This window comes from Rhinoraja longicauda, chromosome 2 (genome assembly GCF_053455715.1).
Source record: "Rhinoraja longicauda isolate Sanriku21f chromosome 2, sRhiLon1.1, whole genome shotgun sequence".
In the NCBI taxonomy this organism is placed as follows: Eukaryota; Metazoa; Chordata; class Chondrichthyes; order Rajiformes; family Arhynchobatidae; genus Rhinoraja; species Rhinoraja longicauda.
In genome coordinates, this window is record NC_135954.1 from 91,096,274 (window position 1) to 91,121,319 (window position 25,046).

Sequence of the window (25,046 nt, forward strand, 5' to 3'; positions counted from 1 at the left end):
TCCATTTTTTTCAAAGCCTTACGAAATTTCTTGTTATCTCTCCTCATTAATTTGTTATCTCCTTCAATTTTCTTGAGCCTGTTAATAATTTCTTGAAGCATCGTTTTCATATTAGTCTCTGTATCTTCTTGCTTTTCTTCTTCTTCCTCATTTCCACTTCCACTGCTAGTGGAGTCTTCCGTTACCTCATCGTCACTCGAGTCCGAAACTCCAGACAAAACATCAGCAGCCTCTTGGCAAACAGTGGGCCTTTTTGGTAACTCACGGCGACTCCTTCGTATTTTGACCCGAGTCAAAGAGCGCTTGCTGGGAGTAGTAGACTCCAGCTTCATACCGGAGCCCTCCCCAGACTCACCGCCTGCCGAGGGGTCACCAAATCTAGTCCCCGGCTCCATCAGAGCTGTGGGCCTACCTTCGATTTTTTTTCTTGATTCCTTTGCTTGCTTCTGTGGCAGTTGTACTCCTCCTTTTACATTCTTGGAAGGCATCCGTACGTTCTGTATTCTTTCTGATTTAATTTAAAGTACTTGATTCCTTTAGTTCGTCTTTTTTTTAGCAGTTTAGGGCTTTGTTTTCGGGAGTGCTGAAAAGTTATGTCTACTCAGCCAAGCATTGGACACGCATTGGCCAAGCATTGGTTGTTGAGCAGAGCTACTGCTCATGGAAAAAAAAGCTGTTTTTATATCTGGTTGTGGCTGCTTTGACAGTCCGGAGTCGCCTTCCAGAGAGAAGTGCTTCAAAGAGTTTGTGGCCAGGGTGAGAGGGGTCAGAGATGATCTTACCCATTCGCTTCCTGGCCCTTGCAGTGTACAGTTCATCAATGGAGGGAAGGTTGCAGCCAACAACCTTCTTGGCTGATCGAACGATGCGCTGCAGCCTCCGGATGTCATGCTTGGTGGCTGAGCCAAACCAGACCGTGATGGAGAAGGTGAGGACAGACTCAATGATGGCAGTATAAACTGGGTGTGTTGCAGATTATGTTTTGTCAGCTTCCGCAGGAAGTACATCCTCTGTTGGGCCTTTTTTTACTGTGGAGTCGATGGTGGCCTCTCATTTAAGGTCCCTGTAGATGTTGGTTCCAAGGAACTTAAATGACTCCACAGATGTGAGTGTGGTGTTGTTGATGGTGAGTGGGGGGAGGGGAGGGGGAGCTCTTCTAAAGTCTACAATCAATTCCACCGTCTTAAGAGCATTGAGCACCAGGTTGTTGCGATGTGACAATAAAGTATCATCATCATCATTATCATCACCATTATCATATCATATCATATCATATATATACAGCCGGAAACAGGCCTTTTCGGCCCACCAAGTCCGTGCCGCCCAACGATCCCCGTACATTAATACTATCCTACACCCACTAGGGACAATTTTTACATTTACCCAGCCAATTAACCTACATACCTGTACGTCTTTGGAGTGTGGGAGGAAACCGAAGATCTCGGAGAAAACCCACGCAGGTCACGGGGAGAACGTACAAACTCCTTACAGTGCAGCACCCGTAGTCAGGATCGAACCTGAGTCTCCGGCGCTGCATTCGCTGTAAAGCAGCAACTCTACCGCTGCGCCACCGTGCCGCCCATTGTTTAGAGTTTCATTTATTATTGCCACGTGTACCGAGGTACAGAGAACAGCTTTTTTGTTGCGTGCTATCCAGTCAGCAAAAAGACTATACATGATTCCAATCAAGCTGTTCACAGTGTACTGATACAGGATAAAGGGAATAATGTTTAGTTTAGTACAGTAACATTTGATTAAAGATAGTCTGAGGGTCTCCAATGAAGTAGGTGGTAAGTCAGGACCGCTCTCTAGTTGTCAATAGGATGGTTCCAGGCCAAGATATCCTGTCCTGGAACATAAAACTCCCCACCAGTGGAAACATCCTCTCCACATCCACTCCAGGCCAAGATATCCTGTCCGGGAACATAAAACTTTGACCCCCTCGATCTAGATGCCCCAGTCATGGGTAACATCCTCCCACTTAACTGCCCAGGATATATTGTTTAGGAAGGAGCTGCAGATGCTGGTTTACACCCAAGATAGACACAAAAATGCTGGAGTAACTCAGCGAGACAGGCAGTATCTCTGGATAGAAGGAATGGGGAATGTTTCAAGTCGAGACCCTTCTTCAGGGTCTGAAGAAGGGTATCAACCCGAAACATCACCCATTCCTTCAATCCAGAGTTGCCGCGTGTCCCTCTGAGTTACTCCAGCATTTTGTGTCAGTCCCAGGATTTATTTAATTTATTTCATTGTTGTCAGCATCAGCAGACTTTTCTTTTTTAATGCCTTTAGACTTTAAACTTTAGAGATACAATTTGGAAACAGGCCCTTCAGCCCATCAAGTACACGCCGACCAGCAATCACCAGCAATATCCTACACACCAGGGACAATTCACAATTTACAGAAGCCAATTAATTTACAAACGTCTGTACGTCTTTGGAATGTGGGAGGAAACCGGAACACCCGGTACGGAGTTTGCACGTTCTTCCTGTGACCGTGTGGGTTTCCTCTGGGTGCTCCAGTTTCCACCCACATCCCAAAGACGTGCAGGTTTGTAGGTTAATTTGCCCCTAGTGTGTAGGGAGTGGATGAGAAAGTGGGATAACATAGAACTATTTTAAACGTGATTGATGTTCTGTGTGAACTCGGTGGGCCTAAGGGCCTGTTTCTTGCCCATTCTTTGCAATCAGACCCAATCTCATTGGCATTCCCTTTTCACCTTCTCATCCTTTCCAAGCTTCTGCCCAACTGTCACTGTGAAATGAAGGTAGACACGTTTGTGTCAGAAGAAAGGTCCCACCCCAAAATGTCAGCCATCCTTTTTCTCTAGAGATGCTGCCTGACATGCTGAGTTACTCCAGCACTTTATGTCTATCTTCGGCATCTGCAGTTCCTTTGTACACGTATTGTAAAATGAATCAGCTTTACCAGGCAGTGAATAAATAGCTACTGCTGCCTGTCTTAAAAGGCCATCCTGTGAACTCAACCTTCACAAAAAGACATTTCCACATCCTCCCTCATTATTGTCACTCACTGTTTTACTAACAATAAATTACTCATCCAAATGATAGTCTTCACCGGAGAAAATAACTGACTAAACTCCACATAATATGCAAATTGCTGCAAAGATTTTTTTAAATCTGATAAAGAGAGTGAAGAATGCCTGATTCATGCCTGGAATAGTTTTTTTTTTATTGGGCAGTTAGTTGATCTATGGAACCATTTCTTTTATCTTCCAAAAGACACTGGATGGTGTGATTGCCTACATTGATTCCACGCCATAAGAACTGTCTCCTTGCCCACTCCACACCCATAGTTATAGAGTTATACAGCATGGAAACAGGCCCTTCGGTTCAACTTGCCCATGCCGACCAACATTCCCCATCTACACTAGTCCTAACGGCTTGCATTTGGCCCATATCCCTCTAAACCTTTCCTATCCATGTTCAAATGTCCAAATGTCTTTGAAATATTGTAATAGTACCTGCCTCAACTACCTCCACTGGCAACTTCTTCCATATACCTACCACCTTCTGTGTGAAAAAAATGCTCCTCATGGTGTTATTAAATCTTTCCCCTCTCACTTTAAACCTATGCCCTCTGTTTCTTGATTCCCTTACCCTGGGTAAAAGACTCTGTGCATTCACACTATCCATTCCCCTCATGATCTTGTACACTTCTTATAAGATCACCCCTCATTCTCCTGCATTCCAAAGAAGAAATTCCTAGCCTGCTCACCCTCTCCCTGTAGCTCAGGCCCACGAATCCTGGTGACATCCTTGTAAATCTTCCTCCACCCTTTCCAGCTTAACATCTTTCCTGTGACAAGGTGACAAAACTGAACACAATACTCCAAATGTGGCCTCATCAATGTCTTAATTGCCTATTTATCCATTCCTCAACCCCATTGCTCATCTTATGCAGGTTCGGACTTCATTGGATGAGAATGAGGGGTGATCTTAACGATGTGGATAAAATCACAAAGGAATAGATAGGGTGAATACACAGTGTTGTTTAATCAGGGATGGGGAATTAAGAACCAGAGGACATAGGATTAAGGTGAGAGAGGAAAGATTGAATAGGAACCTGAGGGGCAACTTTTTCACTCAGAGGGTGGTGGGTATATGGAACGAGCTGCCAGGGGAGGTAGTTGAGGCAGGTACTATGACAACATTTAAAAGACACATGGACAGGTACATGGATAGGTCAGGTTGAGAGGGACGTGGGCCAAACACGGGCATTTGGGTAGACAATCAGAACCTTTTTTCCCCAGGGTGGAAATGGCCAAGACTAGAGGGCATAGCTATAAGGTGGGAGCGGGAGAGTTTAATGGAGACGTGCAGGGCAGGTGTTTTACACAGTAGGGGGGTGTTGGGGGACTGGAACTCATTGTCAATGCTAGCGGTGGAGGCAGATACAATAGTGGTGCTTAAGAGGCTTTTGAACAGGCACATGGAAGTGCAGGGAATAGAGGAATATGGATCACGTGCATGTAGATCAGATCAGTTTAACGGCATCATGTTTGGTAGATACATTGTGGACCGAAGGGCTTGTTCCTGTGTTGTTCTCTGACCTGAGCCCAGTAAAAAAGAGGCAGGCAGTGGCAATGTCGGTGCCTCTTTACCAGTGAGTTTGGACATTAACGTGGAGTCGAAACAACTTCAAAACTGATGTGAGAAGAAGGTTAGACGAGCTTTAAGATATGATCACCAACATAATACTGCGACTGATGTCATTAGGGAAGATATCCACGGCAACCAGAATAAAGACATCATGAAGATAAGAAGCATTGAATTGAAGTTACCTTAATAAACGCAAATGTTTTTTACCTCTACCTTGACTTGGAATGAGAGTAATCACATTATACAGTCTTGCTCCTATTTTTGCCTTATATATTATCAGCCCAGCCACAAACTGACTAACAACCCCAGGGCTACATTTGCCTCCTAACGATGCAATAATTAATGTCAAATTAACTTTGCTTTAAAGCTTCTTTTGCTGCAATTCAGATTTGAGACGGACATGCCAATTTAAAGGGGCAATAACCGCCAAAACTGAAGACTAATGTAGTCCATCTGCTTGTCTCCACGTTTACACGTAACCCATGACAAACTGTACTGTCTCATAGAACACAGAACAGTGCAGCATAGGAACAGCCCCTTCTGCCCACAATGTCCGTGCTGGACATGATACTGTAGCGACCATAGAGAATGGTCCAGGTCGTCGAACCCTCGGATTGGCCAGCGAGGTCACGTGTGAACGCGACCATGGGGATTGGTCCAGGGAGCGACATCGCTGATTGGCCAGCGATGTCATGTGCGCGTTTGGCGCCCGAAATAGTTAGTTCGGCGAAGTCTTCGAAGAAGACAGTAAGTTTTTGATGGTTGTCCTTTACCTTGTTGTTTAACTCTGTATTCGAATATTGCGGCTGCAATAAACTTCTTCTACAACCAACAAGTTTCCGGACTCGCCATATTGGTGACCCCGACGTGATGTGGACGATCACCGACTATGCAGGGACCCGACGCCTCGTCGGCGATGGCCGCGCCGGGCACACCGGAGTCAAGCGCGGTAAGCGTTCACCTTCCGTGGTTTTGGACGCACGCACCGCAATCTTGGTTTATACACACCGAAGCTCATTTTCACATAAAGAAGATATCGGACGACTCCACGAGGTATTACTACCTCGTCAGCGCTCTATCATCGGAGACGACCACGCGCGTGATGCGGTTCATCGTTAATCCACCTGCGGAAAGCAAGTATGAGGCCCTGAAGAAAGTATTACTGCGAATCTTCGGGTTTAATAAGCATGGTGGTGCGGCAAGACTTCTGCACCTACCGGATCTTGGAGACCGACTGCCTTCCGTCCTCATGTCCGAAATGATGATGCTAGCCGGTGAGCATACGGATTGCCCTATGTTCGAACAGACATTCCGCGAGAAGCTTCCTGAGGATGTCCGACTGCTGCTCACGGATTGTTCTTTTAAGGACCCCGAAGCATATGCAGCGAAAGCGGACGCGCTCATAGCGGCTAAAAACAAGGCAAAGGACCAGGCAAGCGGTTCGATCAACAAGGTTTCGACATCAGTGACCACGCCACAGCGACGGCAAGATGGCGCCACGTCTCCCGCCAATTCTCCGAAAGCCCGCCAAAAAGATCCGCACAAGCGCGGCTGGTGCTATTATCACCTACGATGGGGTAGCGAATCCCGCAACTGCCGCTCACCTTGTACCTTCGCGGGAAATGCCTCGGCCGATCGTACATAGGGGCAGTTACGATTGGCCAGAACCGGCGCCTCTATGTCCATGATCGATTCACGGACACAGAATTTTTGGTGGACACGGGAGCCATCGTCAGTATAGTGCCGCCGACCGACCTCGAAACCAGATCGGGTAAGACAGGTCCCACCCTCATCGCGGTTAATGGCAGCCCAATTCGCACTTTCGGTATACGGAAGATGTCCCTTGTGTTAGGCCTCCGCACGTACGAATGGCCATTCATCATAGCCGACGTCAAACAAGCGATCTTGGGAGCAGATTTTCTCTGGGCTTTTTCACTGGTCCCTGATGTCCGCGGTAACGACCTCCGACCCTCCGCCGAAGATGAGCACGTCGCTCCGACAATCGCCTCCTCGCCCAGCCCTACTGTCCAGGCCGTCGTCGCGGCCCCCGACTCGTATGCTGAGATTCTGGCGGAGTTTCCAGAGCTGCTCATTCAACGTTTCGACACGTCTTCGGCCAAGCACGGCGTGGTCCATCACATCCGCACCGAAGGCCCTCCTGTTTTGGCTCGGGCCAGGAGGCTACCGCCAGACAAACTGGTGGTGGCACGGGCAGAGTTCAGGAAGATGGAGGAAATGGGAATTGTTCGTCAGTCTGACAGCCCGTGGGCCTCGCCGTTACATATGGTCTCCAAGGCATCTGGGGGGTGGAGACCATGTGGCGATTATCGGCGTCTCAATGCTGTCACCACGGCTGATCGCTACCCCATACCGCACCTACAGGACTTTTCATCTGGGCTGGAAGGAGCGGTGGTGTTCTCCAAAATCGATTTGGTGCGAGGATACCACCAGATCCCGGTGCGACCGGAGGACATACAGAAAACTGCAACGATTACTCCGTTCGGGTTGTTTGAATGGTTGCGTATGCCTTTCGGTTTAAAGAACGCGGCACAGGCTTTCCAACGACTGATGGACCGCGTGGGCCGGGATTTACCCTTTTTGTTTATTTATTTAGACGACATCCTGGTTGCCAGCACCTCAGTACAGGAACACCAGGCCCACTTGCGGACCGTTTTCCAGCGGCTCCAAGACCACGGGCTCATAATCCAACCCTCCAAATGTCAATTCGGCCTTCCTGCTCTTGATTTTCTAGGGCACACCGGGCATTTCCCAGGCCCACCACAGTAAAAGGGCTACAGGAGTTCGTAGGCATGGTTAATTTCTACCATAGGTTCGTTCCGGCAGCTGCGCGAGTCATGCGCCCGCTTTTCCAATGCCTTGCAGGGAATCCGGTAGAGTTGATATGGTCCCCGACCGCAGAGTCGGTTTTTACAGCAGCTAAGGCAGCTTTGGCAGACGCCACCATGTTGGTCCACCCGAGCCCCTCCGCCCCCACGGCCCTGACGGTTGACGCCTCTGATGTGGCGGTGGGCGGGGTTCTGGAGCAGCAGGTCGGTGGCCGTTGGCAGCCTTTGGCGTTTTTCAGCCAGCAACTAAATTCGGCTGAGCTGAAGTATAGCGCATTTGACCGAGAGCTTTTGGCCCTCTATTTAGCTGTTCGTCATTTCAGGTACTTCCTTGAGGGCCGCCCATTTGTGGCCTTTACGGACCATAAACCATTAACATTTGCTTTTGTCAAATTGTCTGACCCATGGTCGGCCCACCAGCAGCGGCACCTGACTGCTATCTCCGAATTCACCATCGATGTCCGTCATGTCGCGGGTAAGCTTAATGCCGTTGCTGACGCCCTGTCTAGACCTGCTTTTCCCCCTATTTCGGCGGTGGACTGCGAAGTGGATCCCCAAGAGCTTGCGGAGGCACAGCTTCTAGCGGATACCGCTTCGGCATACCAGTCCACCACTTCGGGATTGAAGTTGGCCCAGGTAGCTTGTGGGTCAGAAGGCACAAAAGTCTGGTGCGATGTTTCTCTTCCCCGTCCCAGGCCGGTAGTACCGCCCTCCCTTCAGCGCCGGGTTTTCGATGCCATTCATGGGCTGGCGCACCCGTCCATCCGCTCCACCTCTGCTTTGGTAACAGCTCGGTTTGTCTGGCATGGCCTACGGAAACAGGTAGCGGGTTGGGCGCGTGCCTGCGTTCCCTGTCAGACCGCTAAAGTCCAGCGCCATGTCCAGCACCCCGTACAGGATTTCGAGGTCCCGGCTGTTCGTTTTTTCCACATCCACGTGGATTTGGTCGGTCCTTTGCCTTCCTCCCGGGGCTACACCCACCTCCTCACGGTGGTGGATCGGTTCACCCGGTGGCCAGAGGCTTTCCCATTGTCTGATATTTCGTCAGCGTCTTGTGCTAGGACTTTGGCCCTTCATTGGGTAGCTCGTTTCGGGGTCCCGGCAGTTATTACCACTGACAGAGGCCCACAATTCACTTCGTCCCTCTGGGCCGCGCTCGCAGAACTGTACGGGTCCAAGTTACAACCCACGACTGCATATCACCCCCAGGCAAATGGACTCGTAGAAAGGTTCCACCGCCAACTTAAGGCGTCCCTCAGTGCAAGGCTTGAAGGCCCGGACTGGGTAGACCAGCTCCCTTGGGTTCTTTTGGGCATCCGGACTGCTCCTAAGCTAGATCTCGGTGCGTCGTCCGCAGAGCTAGTATATGGCTCGACACTTCGAGTACCCGGAGATCTGTTTCCGGACCCTTCAGACCAGCTGCCTACAGTCCCATCAGTGTTAGCATCTCTCCGGGAACGGGTGGGCTCCCTGGCTCCAGTTCCGACTTCACGTCATGGGTGTCCCATGGTACATGAACCGCCTTCCCTGAAGGACTGTGAGTTCGTTTTTCTGCGAAAAGATTCCCATCGCGCCCCGTTGCAGAGGGTCTATCAAGGGCCGTTCCGGGTTTTGCGTAAGGGAACGGCTACCTTCACCTTAGACATGTGCGGCAAGAGTGAGCTCGTCTCGGTGTCCCGGCTCAAACCTGCACATTTGGATCCGGATCAACCAGTCCTGGTCGGTCAAACCCCTAGGAGAGGCCGACCTCCGTTAGTTCCGCTCAGTCCAGGACCCCCCGTTCCGATAGTTCCTCCAGGACCCCCCGTTCCGGCAGTTCCTCCAGGACCCCCCGTTCCGGTAGTTCCTCCAGGACCTCCCGTTCCGGCTGTTCCGCCAAGTCCGGAACCCCCGGCTCCTGTGGTTCAGGCTGTCCCTCTCCGTACTCGTTATGGTCGCGAAATCCGGCTCCCTGCTAGGTTCCGCACCTCGGGTTCTGGGGGGGGGTCATGTAGCGACCATAGAGAATGGTCCAGGTCGTCGAACCCTCGGATTGGCCAGCGAGGTCACGTGTGAACGCGACCATGGGGATTGGTCCAGGGAGCGACATCGCTGATTGACCAGCGATGTCATGTGCGCGTTTGGCGCCCGAAATAGTTAGTTCGGCGAAGTCTTCGAAGAAGACAGTAAGTTTTTGATGGTTGTCCTTTACCTTGTTGTTTAACTCTGTATTCGAATATTGCGGCTGCAATAAACTTCTTCTACAACCAACAAGTTTCCGGACTCGCCATAATACCAAGTTAAACTGATCTCCTCTACCTGCACGTGATCCATATCCCTCCATTCCCTGCATATCCATGTGCCTATCTAAAAGCCTCTTGAACACCACTATTGTATCTGTCTCCACCACCACCCCTGGCAGCACATTCCAGACACCCACCACACTCTGTGTAAAAACGTCTTGCCCCGCACATCTTTAAGCTTTGACCCTCTCACCTTAAAGCTATACCTTCTAGTCTGTGACATTTCAATCCAGGGGAAAAGGTCTTGGCTGTATACCCTCTCTATGTCTCTTGTAATGTTATATATTTTGAGCTGGTATCCCATCAAACTCCGACACTCCAGAGAAACCAATCCAAGTTTGTCCAACCTCTCTTAATAGCTTAAGAAAATAACTGCAGATGCTGGTACAAATCGATTTATTCACAAAATGCTGGAGTAACTCAGCAGGTCAGGCAGCATCTCGGGAGAGAAGGAATGGGTGACGTTTCGGGTCGAGACCCTTCTTCAGACTGATGTCGGGGGTGGGACAAAGGAAGGATATAGGTGGAGACAGGAAGATAGAGGGAGATCTGGGAAGGAGGAGGGGAAGGGAGGGACAGAGGAGCTATCTGAAGTTGGAGAAGTCGACGTTCATACCACCGGGCCGCAAACTGCCCAGGCGAAATATGAGGTGCTGCTCCTCCAACTTCCGGCGGGCCTCACCATGGCACTGGAGGAGGCCCATGACAGAGAGGTCAGACTGGGAATGGGAGGGGGAGTTAAAGTGCTGGGCCACCGGGAGATCAGTTGCGTTAATGCGGACATGGGGGGCAGGGTGTGGTGGAGATAGACGCCCCTCCAAATAAGGGATATGTATGTAAATGTATGTAAATGTCTAAGTAAATGCCTGTATTGAATATGTAACCTCCGGAAATGTCGGATGGGTTTGTTTAAAAAAGATGTTTTGTAAATGATATTTATTACTTGAATAAAGTATTTTTTGATAAATAAAAAAAAATTTAAAAAAAGTTAATGCGGACCGAGCGCAGGTGTTCAGCGAAGCGATCGCCGAGCCTGCGCTTGGTTTCGCCGATATAGATAAGCTGACATCTAGAGCAGCGGATGCAATAGATGAGGTTGGAGGAGGTGCAGGTGAACCTCTGTCTCACCTGGAAAGAATGTTTGGGTCCTTTGATGGAGTTGAGGGGGGAGGTAAAGGGACAGGTGTTGCATCTCGTGCGGTTGCAAGGGAAAGTGCCCGGGGTTAGGGTGGTTTGGGTAGGAAGGGACGAGTGGACCAGAGAGTTGCGGAGGGAACGGTCTCTGCGGAACGCAGAGAGGGGAGGGGATGGGAAGATATGGCCAGTGGTGGGGTCCTGTTGTAGGTGACGGAAATGTTGGTGGATAATATGTTGGATCCGCTGGCTGGTGGGGTGGAAGGTGAGAACGAGGGGGATCCTGTCCTTGTTGCGAGTGTGGGGATGGGGAGCAAGAGCGGAGCTGCGGGATGTAGAAGAGACCCTAGTGAGAGCCTCATCTATAATGGAGGAGGGGAAGCCCCGTTTTCTGAAAAACGAGGACATCTCGGAAGCCCTAGTGTGAAACACCTCATCCCGGGCGCAGATGCGGCGTAGACGGAGGAATTGGGAGTAGGGGATAGACTTTTTGCAGGGGACCGGGTGGGAAGAAGTGTAGTCCAGATAGCTGTGCGAGTCGGTGGGCTTGTAATAAATGTCCGTCACTAGTTTTTCTCCTGTGATGGAGATGGTGAGGTCCAGAAACGGGAGGGAGATGTCAGAGATAGTCCAGGTATATTTAAGAGCAGGATGGAAATTGGAGGTGAAGTGTATAAAGTCAGTGAGTTCTGCATGGGTGTAAGAGGTAGCACCAATGCAGTCGTCGATGTAGCGGAGGTAGAGTTCGGGGATGGGGCCAGTGTACGTCTGGAACAGGGATTGTTCGACGTACCCAACAAAGAGGCAGGCGTAGCTAGGGCCCATGCGAGTGCCCATAGCCACGCCTCTGGTTTGGAGGAAGTGGGAGGAGTCAAAGGAGAAGTTGTTGAGGGTAAGAACCAGCTCTGCTAGGCGGAGGAGAGTGTTGGTCGATGGGGATTGGCTGGTTCTACGGTCGAGGAAGAAACGGAGGGCTTCGAGACCATCCTTGTGGGGGATGGAAGTGTAGAGTGACTGGACATCCATGGTGAAAATGAGGGAGTGGGGGCCTGGGAACCGGAAGTTATCCAGGAGATGGAGAGCGTGTGAGGTGTCTTGGACGTAGGTGGGGAGGGATTTGACCAGGGGGGATAGGATGGAGTCGAGGTAGGTAGAGATAAGTTCGGTGGGGCATGAGCAGGCAGAGACAATGGGTCTGCCGGGACAATTGTGTTTGTGGATTTTGGGTAGGAGGTAGAATCGGGCCGTGCGGGGCTGGGGAACTATGAGATTGGAGGCACTGAGGGGTAGTTCGCCGGAGTTGGTGAGGTCGGTGATGGTGCTGGTGATGAAGGTCTGGTGTTTATCGGTGGGGTCATGGTCCAGGGATAGGTAGGAAGAGGTGTCTGATAGTTGTCGTCTGGCCTCGGTGCGGTAGAGGTCAGCACGCCAGACTACCACAGCCCCTCCCTTGTCAGCGGGTTTAATTATTAAGTCCGGGTTGTTGCGGAGTGAGTTGAGGGCTGCACGTTCAGGAGGGGAGAGGTTGGAGTTAGTCAGGGGAGTGGAAAATTTGAGGCGGCCGATGTCACGCCGGCAGTTTGAAATAAAAAGTTCTAGTGGGGGTAGTAGGCCATACTGGGGGGTAAAAGTGGAGGGGGTCCGTTGGAGACGGGAGAAGGGGTCATCAGTGGTGGGTCGGGACTCCTTGCCATGGAAAAAGGCTTGGAGGCGGAGGCGGCGGAATCCAGGCAGTATTCCAGGACACCTCTTCTGCACCCTCTCCAGCCCTCCCTCACAAACTATATGTTACAGCCACTCAAAAGGTTGGTGAAGCTGCACCTGGAGCGCTGTGTTCAGTTTTGGTCACCCAGCTGTAGGAAAGATGCCATTAATCTGGAAAGCGTGCAGAGAAGATTTGCGAGGATGTCGCCAGGACTCAAGGGCTATAGGGAGAGGTTGGGCAGGCTAGGCCTTTAATACGGTGTCCAGGAGGTTGAGGAATGAACTTATAGAGGTGTATAAAATCATGAGGGGAATTAATAGGGTGATTGGTCGTGGGAAAAAAAGAACTAGAGGGTAGAGGTTTAAGGTGTGACTGGAATGATTTAGTTTAGTTTAATTTAGTTTAGCTTAGAGATACAGCGCAGAAACAGGCCCTTTCGGGCCACCAGGTCCATGCCGACCAGTATCCCCGCACATTAGCACTATCCTATCCCCACTGGGGACATTTTTTACATTTACCAAGCCAATTAACCTACAAACCTGTACGTCTTTGGAGTGTGGGAGGAAACCGAAGATCTCGAAGAAAACCCACGCTAGTCACGGGGAGAACGTACAAACTCCGTACAGACAGCACCCGTAGTTGGGATCGAACCGGGGTCTCCGGCGCTGCATTTGCTGTAAGGCAGCAACTCTACCGCTGCACCCATAGGAACCTGAGGGGTAGCTTGGTGGGGACATGGAATGAGCTGCCGGTGGAGGTAGTTGAGACAGGCACAGTAATAATATTTAAAGGACATTTGGACAGGTACAGGGATAGGAAACGTTTGGAGGGATACGGGCCAAATGCAAGCTTCACAGCTTATGCAACCGAAGTTCTATCCTGACCTCGGGCACTGTTTCTGTGGAGTTTGCACGTTCTCCCTTCAACCACGTTGGTTTCCTCCGGATGCTCCGGTTTCCTCCCACCATCCCAAAAGTGTGGGGGTTGTTGTGTTAACTGGCCACTGAAAACTGCCCCTCATGTGCAACAGAGGGCTAGAATCCAGAAGAAGTCACCTACACGGGTGAGGAGTGTAAAATGGGCCAGGGTAAATGGGTGCTTAATGATCAACACTGGCTCTGTGGGCCGAATGGCCTGTTTCCAGGCAATATCTTTCTGACTAGAAGGCGTAGGATGAAGATGAAAGAAGAAAGATTTAATAGGAACCCGAGGGACAACTTTTTCACAGGGTAGTGGGTATATGGTATGAGCTGCCGGAGAAGGTAGTTGTGGCAGGTACAATTATAGCATTTGACATTTGGACAGGTACATGAATAGGAAAGGTTTAGAGGGATATGGGGCCAAACGCGGGCAGGTGGGACTACAGTAGACAGGGCATCTTGGTCAGCATGGGCAAGTTGGGCTGAAAGGCCTGTTTCCGTGCTGTGTTACTCTGTCACTATGATTGAACACGTCTAAGTTGGAGAAAGGTTAAAGCCTTTCTCCAGGTTAAAAACTACTTCTTCTAGATTTTAGTCCCAATTGCAATCCTTTTAGAGAAATGATATCAGTGTTCTGAAGATGCTTCATTCTTTCCTGATACCTTGCAGTTATATAAATCGAATTATTTTTCGACTGTCGTACAGATGAAAGAAATATAATGCGACCAACCGATTTTCTGTGGCGTTTTATCCATCTATTGTCAAGAGGTTCGTTATCTATGATTCCTTTCAAACTTTTTGAGGCTGTGATAAATCTCCCAGGCTTGTTCCTTCTCTACCCAGGCTTGACAGACATCTCAATCGCCAGTTTACAATCAAGAGTAACATTGTTACTGGCACAATGTTAATAGATTGGACAATGCTAATCTTCCATACAGGACATAGAACTGTTGAGCATGGGATCAGGCCCTTCTGCCCCTATCCCTGTTCTTCCTCTATGGGTCAAAATCCTGAACCCCCTCCCCCACCAACAGTACCGTGGGAGCATCTTCAGCAGAGGGTGGCTGTGGTGCAGGACGTCAAACTCACTAACCTTATTTATCAAGGGCAAATTGTGAGTGGGCAATAAATACTGCCATTGACAGCAATGACCAAGTCTGAAGTGAATGAATAATTGCTATTGGTATTGGTTTATTATTGTCATGTGTATTGCCGATTAACAGTGAAAAACATTGTTTTGCGCGCCATTCGGTCAAAATATTTGGAGAACCCCGTTCCTGCCTTCTCCCCATATCCCTTTATTCCGCTAGCCCTAAGAGCTAAATCTAACTCTCTTTTGAATGCATCAAGTGAATTGGCCTTCTGAGGCAGAGAATTCCACAAATTTACAACTCTCTGTGCGAAAACGTTTCTCCTCATCAAGTTTAATTGACTTTGGTTTGGTTTGGTTTAGTTTAGAGTTAGCGTGGAAACAGGCCCTTCGGCCCACCGAGTCCACGCCGACCAGTGAACCCCATTCACTAGCACTATCCTACACACGAGGCACAATTTACAAATTTAACCAAAGCAAATTAACCTACAAACCTGTGCGTCTTTGGAGTGTGGGAGGAAACCGGAGCGCCCGGGGAAAACCCACTCAATTACAGGGAGAATGTACAAACTCCGTACAGACAGCATCCTTAGTCAGGATCGAACCCGGGTCCATGGCTCTGTGAGGCAACAACTCTACCGCTGCGCCACTGTGTCACCATCACAGGAAGACAGCTTAGTTTAGTTTAGTTTACTATTGCCACATGTACCAAGGTACAGTGAAAAGCTTTTTTAGTTGCGTTCTATCCAGTCCGCGGAAAGATAAGAAATGATTACAATCAAACCGTCCACAGTATACAGATACAGGATTAGGGAATAGAGACACAAAGAACTGCAGATGCTGGAAACTTGAGAAAAATACAAAGTGCTGGAGGAAATTAGCGGGTCAGGCGGCATCTGTGGTGGGAAATGGAGAGGCGACGTTTCGGTTCGGTGTCCTTCTTCAGACTTCTTCAGAATCTGTGTTCAGAATCTTCTTCGTTTGCGTTCTTTCCTCCACTGAATACCTCCAGCACTTTGTGTTTTGCCGTAGGGAAATAGCTGTTCCTGGACCTGGTGGTGTGTGTGAAGCATGGAGTTTGGAGCATGAAGAGGCTGTTCAGCCACCGTGCTGGCTGACCTGATTGTAACAACAGCTCATTTCCCTCCTACGCCGGTAATATTTAACCCTGCTACTTATCAAGAGTTTAGCTCCCTCTGCCTCTCTCTTGCTATCCACTTTGCTGCTTTAACACTGAAAATTTCCCCGGTGTGGGACGAATAAAGGATATATTATTATAATTATTAATAGTCAACGCTTCGGCTTCTTTCCAAAGACCTGAAAGATAAAAATTCCCCTCATGTCTTCGGGGGCGGCACGGTGGCGCAACGGTAGAGTTGCTGCCTTAAAGCACGAGAGACCTAGGTTCAATCCTGACCTCTTTTTTTTCTTCTTTTTTTTTTAAATATAAAAGTTTTATTCCAAAGAAAACCATGCAAACATACTAAGCAAAATGTGATCAAACAAAAGCCGCCTGTATCGGCAGTTTACAAAATAAACAATTATCACATTAAAATCCCACCACCTCTGTCAACAATACATTCGACCCCCCGCGGCGACCAGCGTTCACGGAAGGCCTCCAGAGTCCCCGTGGACACCGCGTGTTCCCTCTCCAGGGACACGCGGGCACGGACGTAAGCCCAGAACAGGGGTAGGCAGCCGACCTCTGTCAGGCCGTCGACTGCCCGCTGCCTGGACCCGCGGCTGGCCATCTTGGCCAGGCCCAGGAACAGACCGACAGGGAGACCCCCTCCTCCCTCCCGACCCTCCCCCCTCTGTACCGGGTGCCCAAAAATTAAAAGCGTAGGGCTAAAATGGAGCCAGAACTTGAGGAGCAGCCCCTTCAGATACTCGAACAGGGGCTGCAACCTCACGCACTCTATATACAAATGGTACACGGTCTCCTCCTCGCCGCAGAAGCGACAGGCGGCAGACGAGACCGTGAACCGGCTCAAGTCCCTTTACAGGCCACAGCCTTATGCAACACTCTCCACCCTAGGTCCCCGATGTAAAGCGGGAGGACCCCATTATAGAGAGAACTCCCGCCGTCAGGTGGTAACACGGACCGCCAGGGCGTGTCCGGACAGAAGACGAGAGCGAGGAAGTGGAGAATGTGCAGGAGCAGCTTGTACAAGACGCGCCTCTCCGCATCACGGAACGGCACGCTGGGCATCTGGGAAAGGCGGCTCATATTGCCTGGGGCTGGCTCTCGGGAAGGGACCCAGGCCGTGGGCCTGATGAGCAATTCCGACGGAGCGGGGGTAATCCCGGTCGGAATCGCTTCACGCACACGCCTCTCCCTGACACCCATCGTGACAGGGTGAGGACCGGCCCCCCTCACAACCAGAGCACCCCCCTCCCCCTGAGGAGCAGCGCCCTGGCTGAAGGTGACCAAATTCCTGGCTCTCAGATCACGGTAAAAAACGGGCAACTCCCGCCTAGCGCGCTGACTCATGCCCGCTACCGGAAGCCGTGATCCCTCCTGGAGGCAGCGCCCCCAGCAGAAAAAGAATGTGGCCAGCGAGTGCCATCTGATAGGGCACTCGGAGTACACGTACCTCTGCAGGGTCCTGAGACCCGGGTGCTGTCTGTGTGGAGTTTGTATGTTCACCCTTTGACCGCATGGGTTTTCTCCGGGAGTTCCGGTTTTCTCCCACATTCCAAAGATGTACAGGTTTGTAGGTTAACTGGCTTCTGTAAATTGTCCTTAGTGTACAGGAAACAAAAGTGGGATGACAAAGTGGCTTGTCGTTGTGGACTTGGTGAACCGAGGCCAGTTTCCATGCTATATCTCTAAACAAAACCGAACACAGTCTTCAGTGGGACCTTCCCGATTTTTAACAGTGGCCCCTTATCCTAAACTCCCCCGCAAGAGGAAGCATCCTCTCCATGTCCGCATTAGTGTCAAATTAATCCGGCCCTCAGTCTGACGAATGGTTCAATGACCCAGTAGTTGCAGGAGAAGTGGTGATCATTCAGCATCCCCCACGGGTGACAGTTGGATCTTCCCCTGAGGCGAGAGAGCCATAGAGTCAGACAGCATGGAAACAGGCCCCTCGGCACAACTTGCCCACACCGGCCAACATGTCCCAACTGCACTAGTCCCACCTGCTTGTGTTTGCCCCATATCCCTCTAAACCTGTCCTATCCAGATACTTATTTAATTGTTTCTTACATAGATACATAGAATATAGGTGCTGGAGGAGGACATTTGGCCCTTTGAGCCGGCACCGCCATGCAACATGATTATGGCTGATCATCCACAATTAGTACCCCGTTCCTGCCTTCTCACCATATCCCTTTATTCCGCTAGCCCTAAGAGCTAAATCTAACTCTCTTTTGAATGCATCAAGTGAATTGGCCTCCACTGCCTTCTGAGGCAGAGAATTCCACAAATTCACAACTCTCTGTGTGAAAAAGTTTTTCCTCATCTCCGTTCTAAATGGCCTACCCCTTATTTTTAAACTATGGCCCTGGTTCTCGACTCCCCCAACATCGGGAACATGTTTCCTGCATCTAGCATGTCCAATCCCTTAATAATTTTATATGTTTCTATAAGATCCTCTCTCATCCTTCTAAATTCCAGTGAATACAAGCCCAGTCGCTCCATTCTTTCATCATCTGACAGTCGTGCCATCCTGGGAATTAACCTGGCTCGAAGGGTCGAATGCCCTACTCCTGCACCTATTGTCTATTGTCTATTGTCTATTGAGACAAGAGCCCTCTTCTCACAGCTACCGTTGGTACAGAAACCTGGAGTCTCAAGCAGGTTCAGGAACAGTTACGTTCCTACAACCATCAGGTTCCTAGACCGACCCTCACAACCCTAAACCCACCTCAGCAACAGAACACCACAGACCACCTCTTGCACTATCACAGGCTCATTTTGTTTTGTAATTGATACTTGTTTTTTTGCACTTTTTGCTTTCTTTTACTGTCTTGCAGAATATTATGTGCAATCTAATTTGTTTTTCTGTGTTTGTCTGAGTCTATGTGATGTTGCTGCAAACAAGATTTTCATTGTACCTGTACCTCACCACACTTGGGAATATGACAATGATCGTGGTCTTGGAGCACTGCTACATCTTCCAGCAATGGGAAGCTTGAGATAATCAGACTGTGATAAGGCGGAAAGAATAATATCTTTATTGCGCCTGTTATCAAGGAAAAAGATAACAATGATATTTGATTCTTTTTTAAGTGATCAGAGCTTAGCCAAACACCACTGGGGCAGCACAGCGGTAGAGTTATAAGAAAATAACTGCAGATGCTGGTACAAATCGATTTATTCACAAAATGCTGGAGTAACTCAGCAGGTCAGGCAGCATCTCGGGAGAGAAGGAATGGGTGACGTTTCGGGTCGAGACCCTTCAGTCCGAAGAAGGGTCTCGACCCGAAACGTCACCCATTCCTTCTCTCCCGAGATGCTGCCTGACCTGCTGAGTTACTCCAGCATTTTGTGAATAAATCAGCGGTAGAGTTGCTGCCATGCAATGCCAAAGACCGGGGTTCGAGCCTGACTATGGCTGTGGTCTGTACGGTATTTGTATGTTCTCCCCGTGACCGCGTGGGTTTCCTCTGGGAGCTTCGGTTTCCTCCCACATTCCAAAGACGTGAAGGTTTGAAAGTTAATTTGCTTCTGTAAACTTGGCCCTGTGTGGCGGCAAGTGTACGCCCCCTTCCTCTGCCAGTCTGACCTTTCTGTCATGGGCCTCCTCCAGTGCCATGGTGAGGCCCACCGGATATTGGAGGAACAGCACCTCATATTTCGCTTTGGCAGCTTGCAGCCCAGCGGTATGAACATTGACCTCCAACTTTAGATAGTTCCTCTGTCCCTCTCTTCCCCTCCCCCTTCCCAGTTCTTCCTCTATCTTCCTGTCTCTACCTATATCCTTTCTTTGTCCCGCCCCCCTGACATCAGTCTGAAGAAGGGTCTCGACCCAAAACGTCACCCATTCCTTCTCTCCTGAGATGCTGTCTGACCTGCTGAATGGATACTCCAGCATTTTGTGATACCTGGCCCGATGTGGCCTTACAGCGCCTGAGACCCGGGTTCAGTCCTGATTACGGGTGCCCGTCTGTACTCCACGTGACTTTCGTGGGTTTCCTCCCACACTCCAAAGACATACGGGTTTACAGGTAAATTGGCTTGGTATAAATGTAAATTGTCCCTAGTGTGTGTACAGTAGTGTTAATGTGCAGGGATCGCTGGTCTATGCGGACGTGGTGGGCCCAAGGGCCTGTTTCCGCGTTGTATCTCTATACTAAACTAAACTGAATGTGTTTGGATGGAAATAGTGTACGAGTGATCGATGGTCAGCATGGACTCGGTGGGCCGAAAGACGAGCTTCCACACTGTGTATCTAAACTGAACTAAACTAAACCAAGGGTATCTAAAAGGGATACAGCATGGAAACAGGCCTGCCATCCCCTTGAGTCTATGCCAACCATCCGCTCATGCTAGTTCTTCCACTTTCCATGCTAGTTATTCCACTTTCTCATCCACTCCCTAATTTACAGAGGCCAATTAAACTACCAACCCGCACGTTTTGGGATGTGGGAGGAAACCGGAGCACCCAGAGGAAACCCGCGTGGTTATAGGGAGAACGTGCAAACTCCACAGACAGCCAGTACCCGAGGTCAGGATTGAACTCGTGTCTCTGGTGCAGTCAGGCAGCGACTCTACCAACTGCACCACTGTATATATCCTTATTGAAAAGTCAATAATCTCTCAGAAATAAACCCAATGGTTCTTCTACACAAAAGAGCACAAAATGCTGGAGTAACTCAGCGGGTCAGGCAGTATTTCTGGACGACATAGATAGGTGACGTTTCGGGTCGAGACCCTTCTGCACTTTGAAACGTAGATTGCAGTTATAGTGAATCTTTACCGAAGAAAACTTTCTGCTCCCACCCATTCTCCTCCCTACAACTAACTATGATTTCTAGCATCTGCAGTTTTATGATACTTTAAGTAATATGTTTCTTTCGTGAAAGAACAGAGCACAAATCAGAGACTTCTTTATTGTTGTGTTTGACAGTAACCTTTGCAGATCTGGTAAACCTCGGAAAGGACAAGGTAATACTACTGGAAATAAGAAAAGGACATTGATTATAGTTTATTTGCGAAAAGTGAAGACTTTGAGTTTTAGTTTTAATTTTAGTTTTAGAGATACAGCACAGAAACAGGGCCTTCGGCCCACCGAGTCCACGCCGACCATCAGTCACCCGTTCACACTAGTTCTATGTTATCGCACTTTCTCATCCACTCCCTACACACTCGGGGCAATTTTGCAGAGGGCCAATTAACCTACAAACTCGAACGTCTTTGGGATGTGGGGGCAGCTGGAGGAAACCCACACGGTCACAAGGAAAGCATGCAAACACCACACACAGACAGCACCCAAGGTCAGGATCGAACCCAGGTCCCCGGCGCTGTGAGGCAGCGACTTGAATAAAACTTTCACATTTTGAAAGGGAATTCACAAAGTTAATTCGAGAAACATAATCAAAGTCCTTTTTTAATTTCCAGTATTATTACCTTGTCCTTTAACTTGGCCAATTTATTGTAAGTCAATAAAATTTAAAGGAAAGCTTATAGTCATATACACCGGGGTGCAATGAAATTCCTTGTTCATCTGAAGTTCACAGAGTAAAGGGTGCACACTGAATATGACACCAGGACATTAGGTTACAATTAACCATGGTCCATTAGCCTACACATCTTTGGGGTGTTGGAGGTAACGGGAGTACGGAGAGGAAACCCACGTGGTCACAGGGAGAATATGCAGACTCCACATTGACAGCGCCCAAGGTCAAGATCAAACTGGGGTCTCTGGACCTGTTAAGTAGCGGCTCTACCCGCTGTGCCACTGTGCCGCCCTGTGTAGCCTCTGAGTCAAAGACTGTGCAGCCTCTACGAGTTTCTGTATAGTCTCTGACTCAAAGACTAACAACGGATAAATGTCAAAGACTGCAGACTCCATGATAATGTTTTAGTCATGCGTTCTGAAGGAGTCTCAGGCACCTGGTAAGCTGACTCCTGTTTTCCAGCATTTTCTGCCTTCATTTCCATTGCGTTATATTGATCTTGGGCAGTGGACTTTATTTACTTTAGATAGGAAACAGGCCCTTCGGCCCATCGAGTCCACGCCGACCGGCGATCACCCCGTACACTAACACTATCCTATACACTAGGGACAATTTACAATTTTGCCAAAGCCAATTAACTGACAAACCTGCACGTCTTTGGAGTGTGGATGGAAACCGGCGCACCTGGAGAAAACCCACGCGGTCACATGGAGAACATATAGACTCCGTACAGACAGCACCCATAGTCAGGATCGAACCCAGGTCTCTGGTGCTGTGAAGTGGCAACTTTACTGCTGCTCCACTCTGATGGTCGATGGAGTCTCGAGTCATACAGTGAAGAAACAGGTCCTTTGGCCCAACTTGTCCTATGCGAACCAACATGCTCCATCTACACCAGTCCCACCTGTCTGCATTTGGCCCATATCCCTCTAAACCTATCAATGTACCTGTCCAAATGTTCCGCGATAGTTCGTATGCGTGTACACTGCACAAGTAAATAGCAGTTTTGATTTCTGCATTACTCTGAAAATTGTGAATGTGTAATTAAAGCTCCTTATTAAGGAAATAAAAAAGCAAGTGTGAGGGATTTCTAGTCATCGTTTTTTTTTGCTCAAGCAAGTCCTTCAGGAATTGGCTCGATTTTATTTTCCCTGGTCACTCAAGCACAGTGGAAGCAGAGAGGCTAAACAATGGAGAAAATTCAACCCCACCAGTTGATGACTTCAAGGGTAGCATGGCAATCAACTTCTCATTCCACACAGACTGTCAAACCCACACAACCTGCCCCCCTGAAGACTGTGACTGTGGCCAATCAATAAACTCACGAGGAGAAGTTCTGAATGTGAAGAATGCCTGTCAGCTCCTCCTGTTCCATTGAAAACCTTCTGTTAGTATTCTCCTCCACCCTGCCTCGCTGTCAATTGTGTGTCAGTCGGCAAAACAATATAATCTCACTGAACCCAGCAATTAAATTGGAACAACTCTGGGAGACTGCCGAGTCTGGCATTGGATTCAGAACGTAGAAACAAAGAACTGCAGATGCTGCTTTACTTTAGTTTAGTTTAGAGACACAACGTGGATACTGGCCCTTCAGCCCACCGAGTCCGCACCGACCAGCGATCCCTGCACACTAACACTATCCTACACACACTAAGGTCAATTTACAATTTTACCAAGACAATTAGGCTGGAAACTGGAGCATCCGGAGAAAACCCACGCAGGTCACGGGGAGAACTTACAAACTTCGTACAGTGAGCACCCTCAGTCTCACTGACGCTGTAAGGCAGCGACTCTACTGCTGCACCACCATGCCGCCCTCTATTAATACACAAAAGGACAAAAAGTGCTGGAGTAAATTGCCTGGTCAGTCAGCATCACTGGAGAACATGGATAGGTGATGTTTCGGGTCAAGTCCCTTCTTCAGACTTAAGCCCTTAATGGTTTTCTGAACCATTAGGTGCTTAAAGAAGTAGTTTGCCCAGACTGTTTAGCTTAATTTAGTTTAGAGTTCCAGCATGGAAACAGGCCCTTCGGCCCACCGAGTCCATGCCAACCATCAATCACCCGTTCGCACTAGCTCTACGTTATCCCACTTTCTCATCCACTCCCCACACACGAGGAGGCAATTTACAGAGGGTCAATTAATCTACAAACCCGCACATCTTTTTGGGATGTGGGAGGAAACTGGAGCACCAGGAGGAAACCCACGCGGTCACAGGGAGAACGTGCAAACTCCACACACAGACAGCACCCGAGGTCTGGATCGAACCAGGTTCTCTGGCGCTGTGAGGCAACAGCTTTGCCAGCTGTGCCACTGTGCCACCTCCTGAGATCTGAAGTAACTTAAAAGGTTATACCAATGTACAATATCTGTTTTATCATCTGCATTCCTTTCATTTAAAGCAAGAATTTAATTATTGACAAATGTCATCACGACAAATTGATGGTCCCACATGATTTATTATTTAGTTTTGTCATAATGACATTCTATTTATTTACTAAAGCTCTGCTTTCAACATTACCATTCCAATCAAATCCATCTCCAAACTCCTGGACCTAGGAATCAGCTCCCCAACCTGCAGCTGGATCCTCGACTTCCTGACCCATAGACCACAAACAGTGAGGATAGACGTCAAAACATCCTCCAAGATAATTCTCAACACAGGTGCGCAAGGATAGGTTCTCAGCCCCTTACTATAATTCTTATACACGCTGGGGCGGACATTGGCGCGGCAATAGAATTGCTGCTTTACAGCACTAGTGTCAAGGGTTCGATCCCAACTGTGGGTGCTGTCTGTACGGAGTTTGTACGTACTTCCTGTGATTGCGTGGGTTTTCTCCGGGTACTCCGGTTTCCTCCCACACTCTAAAGACATACAGGTTTGTAGGTTAATTAGCTTCGATAAAAATTGTAAATTGTCCCTAGTGTGTAGGATAGTGCTGGTGTGCGGGATGACCGTAGTCGGCGTGGACTCGGTGGGCCGAAGGGTCCTGTTGCCACACTGTATCTCTAGAGTCTGAAGTCTAAAGTCATGTTTGTGTGGCCAAATTCTGCCCTGACTCTATTTGCAAGTTTGCAGATGACACCACCCTGATGGGCCAGATCACCAACACTGACGAGACGGAGAACAGGAAGGGGATAGAGAGCTTAGTAACATGGTGCCAGCAAGGCAAAGGAACTAGTATTGGCCTCAGGAAAGGAGGTGGTGTAGATGCCCCAATCAGCATCAACAGTGCCAAAGTCAAGATGGTTGAGAGCATCAAGTTCCCAGGTAAAGATAGCACCAACAATTTATCTTGGACCAACCACAATGAAGCTAAGGCCAAGAAAGCACACCAATGCCTCGAGTTCCTCAGAAGGCTAAGTAAGTTTGGCACATCTCCAACGACTCCGGCCAACTTCTACAGATGCCTCATAAAGAGCATCCTATCGGGGTACATCACACCTTGAATTGACAACTGCTCTATTCAAGAGCAAAAGAAATTGCAGACTTGTAGATGTAGCCCAGACCATCGCACAAACCAACCTCCCCTCCCATTGACTCCATCCACACTTCACACTGAAGAACCACTCACACGCTCACTACTCACATTCCCTCTTCTCCCCTCTCCCGCCCGGTAGAAGATGCAAAAGCTTGAAAGCACACACCTCCAGATTCAGGAACAGCTAGTTCCCCGCTATTATCAGACCAATGTACGGACCTCCCACAAGCCAGAGTATAGTCCCAATCTCCCAACCTACCACACCGTGAACCTTGTACTTTTTTTCTTATCTGCACTTTCTCTGTAACTGTAACACTATAATGCTGTATC

At 49.1% G+C, this 25,046-nt stretch overlaps 1 protein-coding gene across 1 annotated transcript in view; it reads right to left on the reverse strand.

Moving 5' to 3' along the window:
* Positions 1-1,106: 1,106 nt before the first annotated feature.
* The window catches only part of sec22c (SEC22 homolog C, vesicle trafficking protein), a 134,814-nt gene continuing 110,874 nt past the window's right edge, over positions 1,107-25,046 (reverse strand). The window contains exon 8 of the mRNA XM_078423778.1: positions 1,107-1,182. Within this exon, the coding sequence (XP_078279904.1) occupies positions 1,157-1,182 (26 nt within the window). The 3' untranslated portion in view covers positions 1,107-1,156. The remainder of the gene's footprint in view (positions 1,183-25,046) is intronic.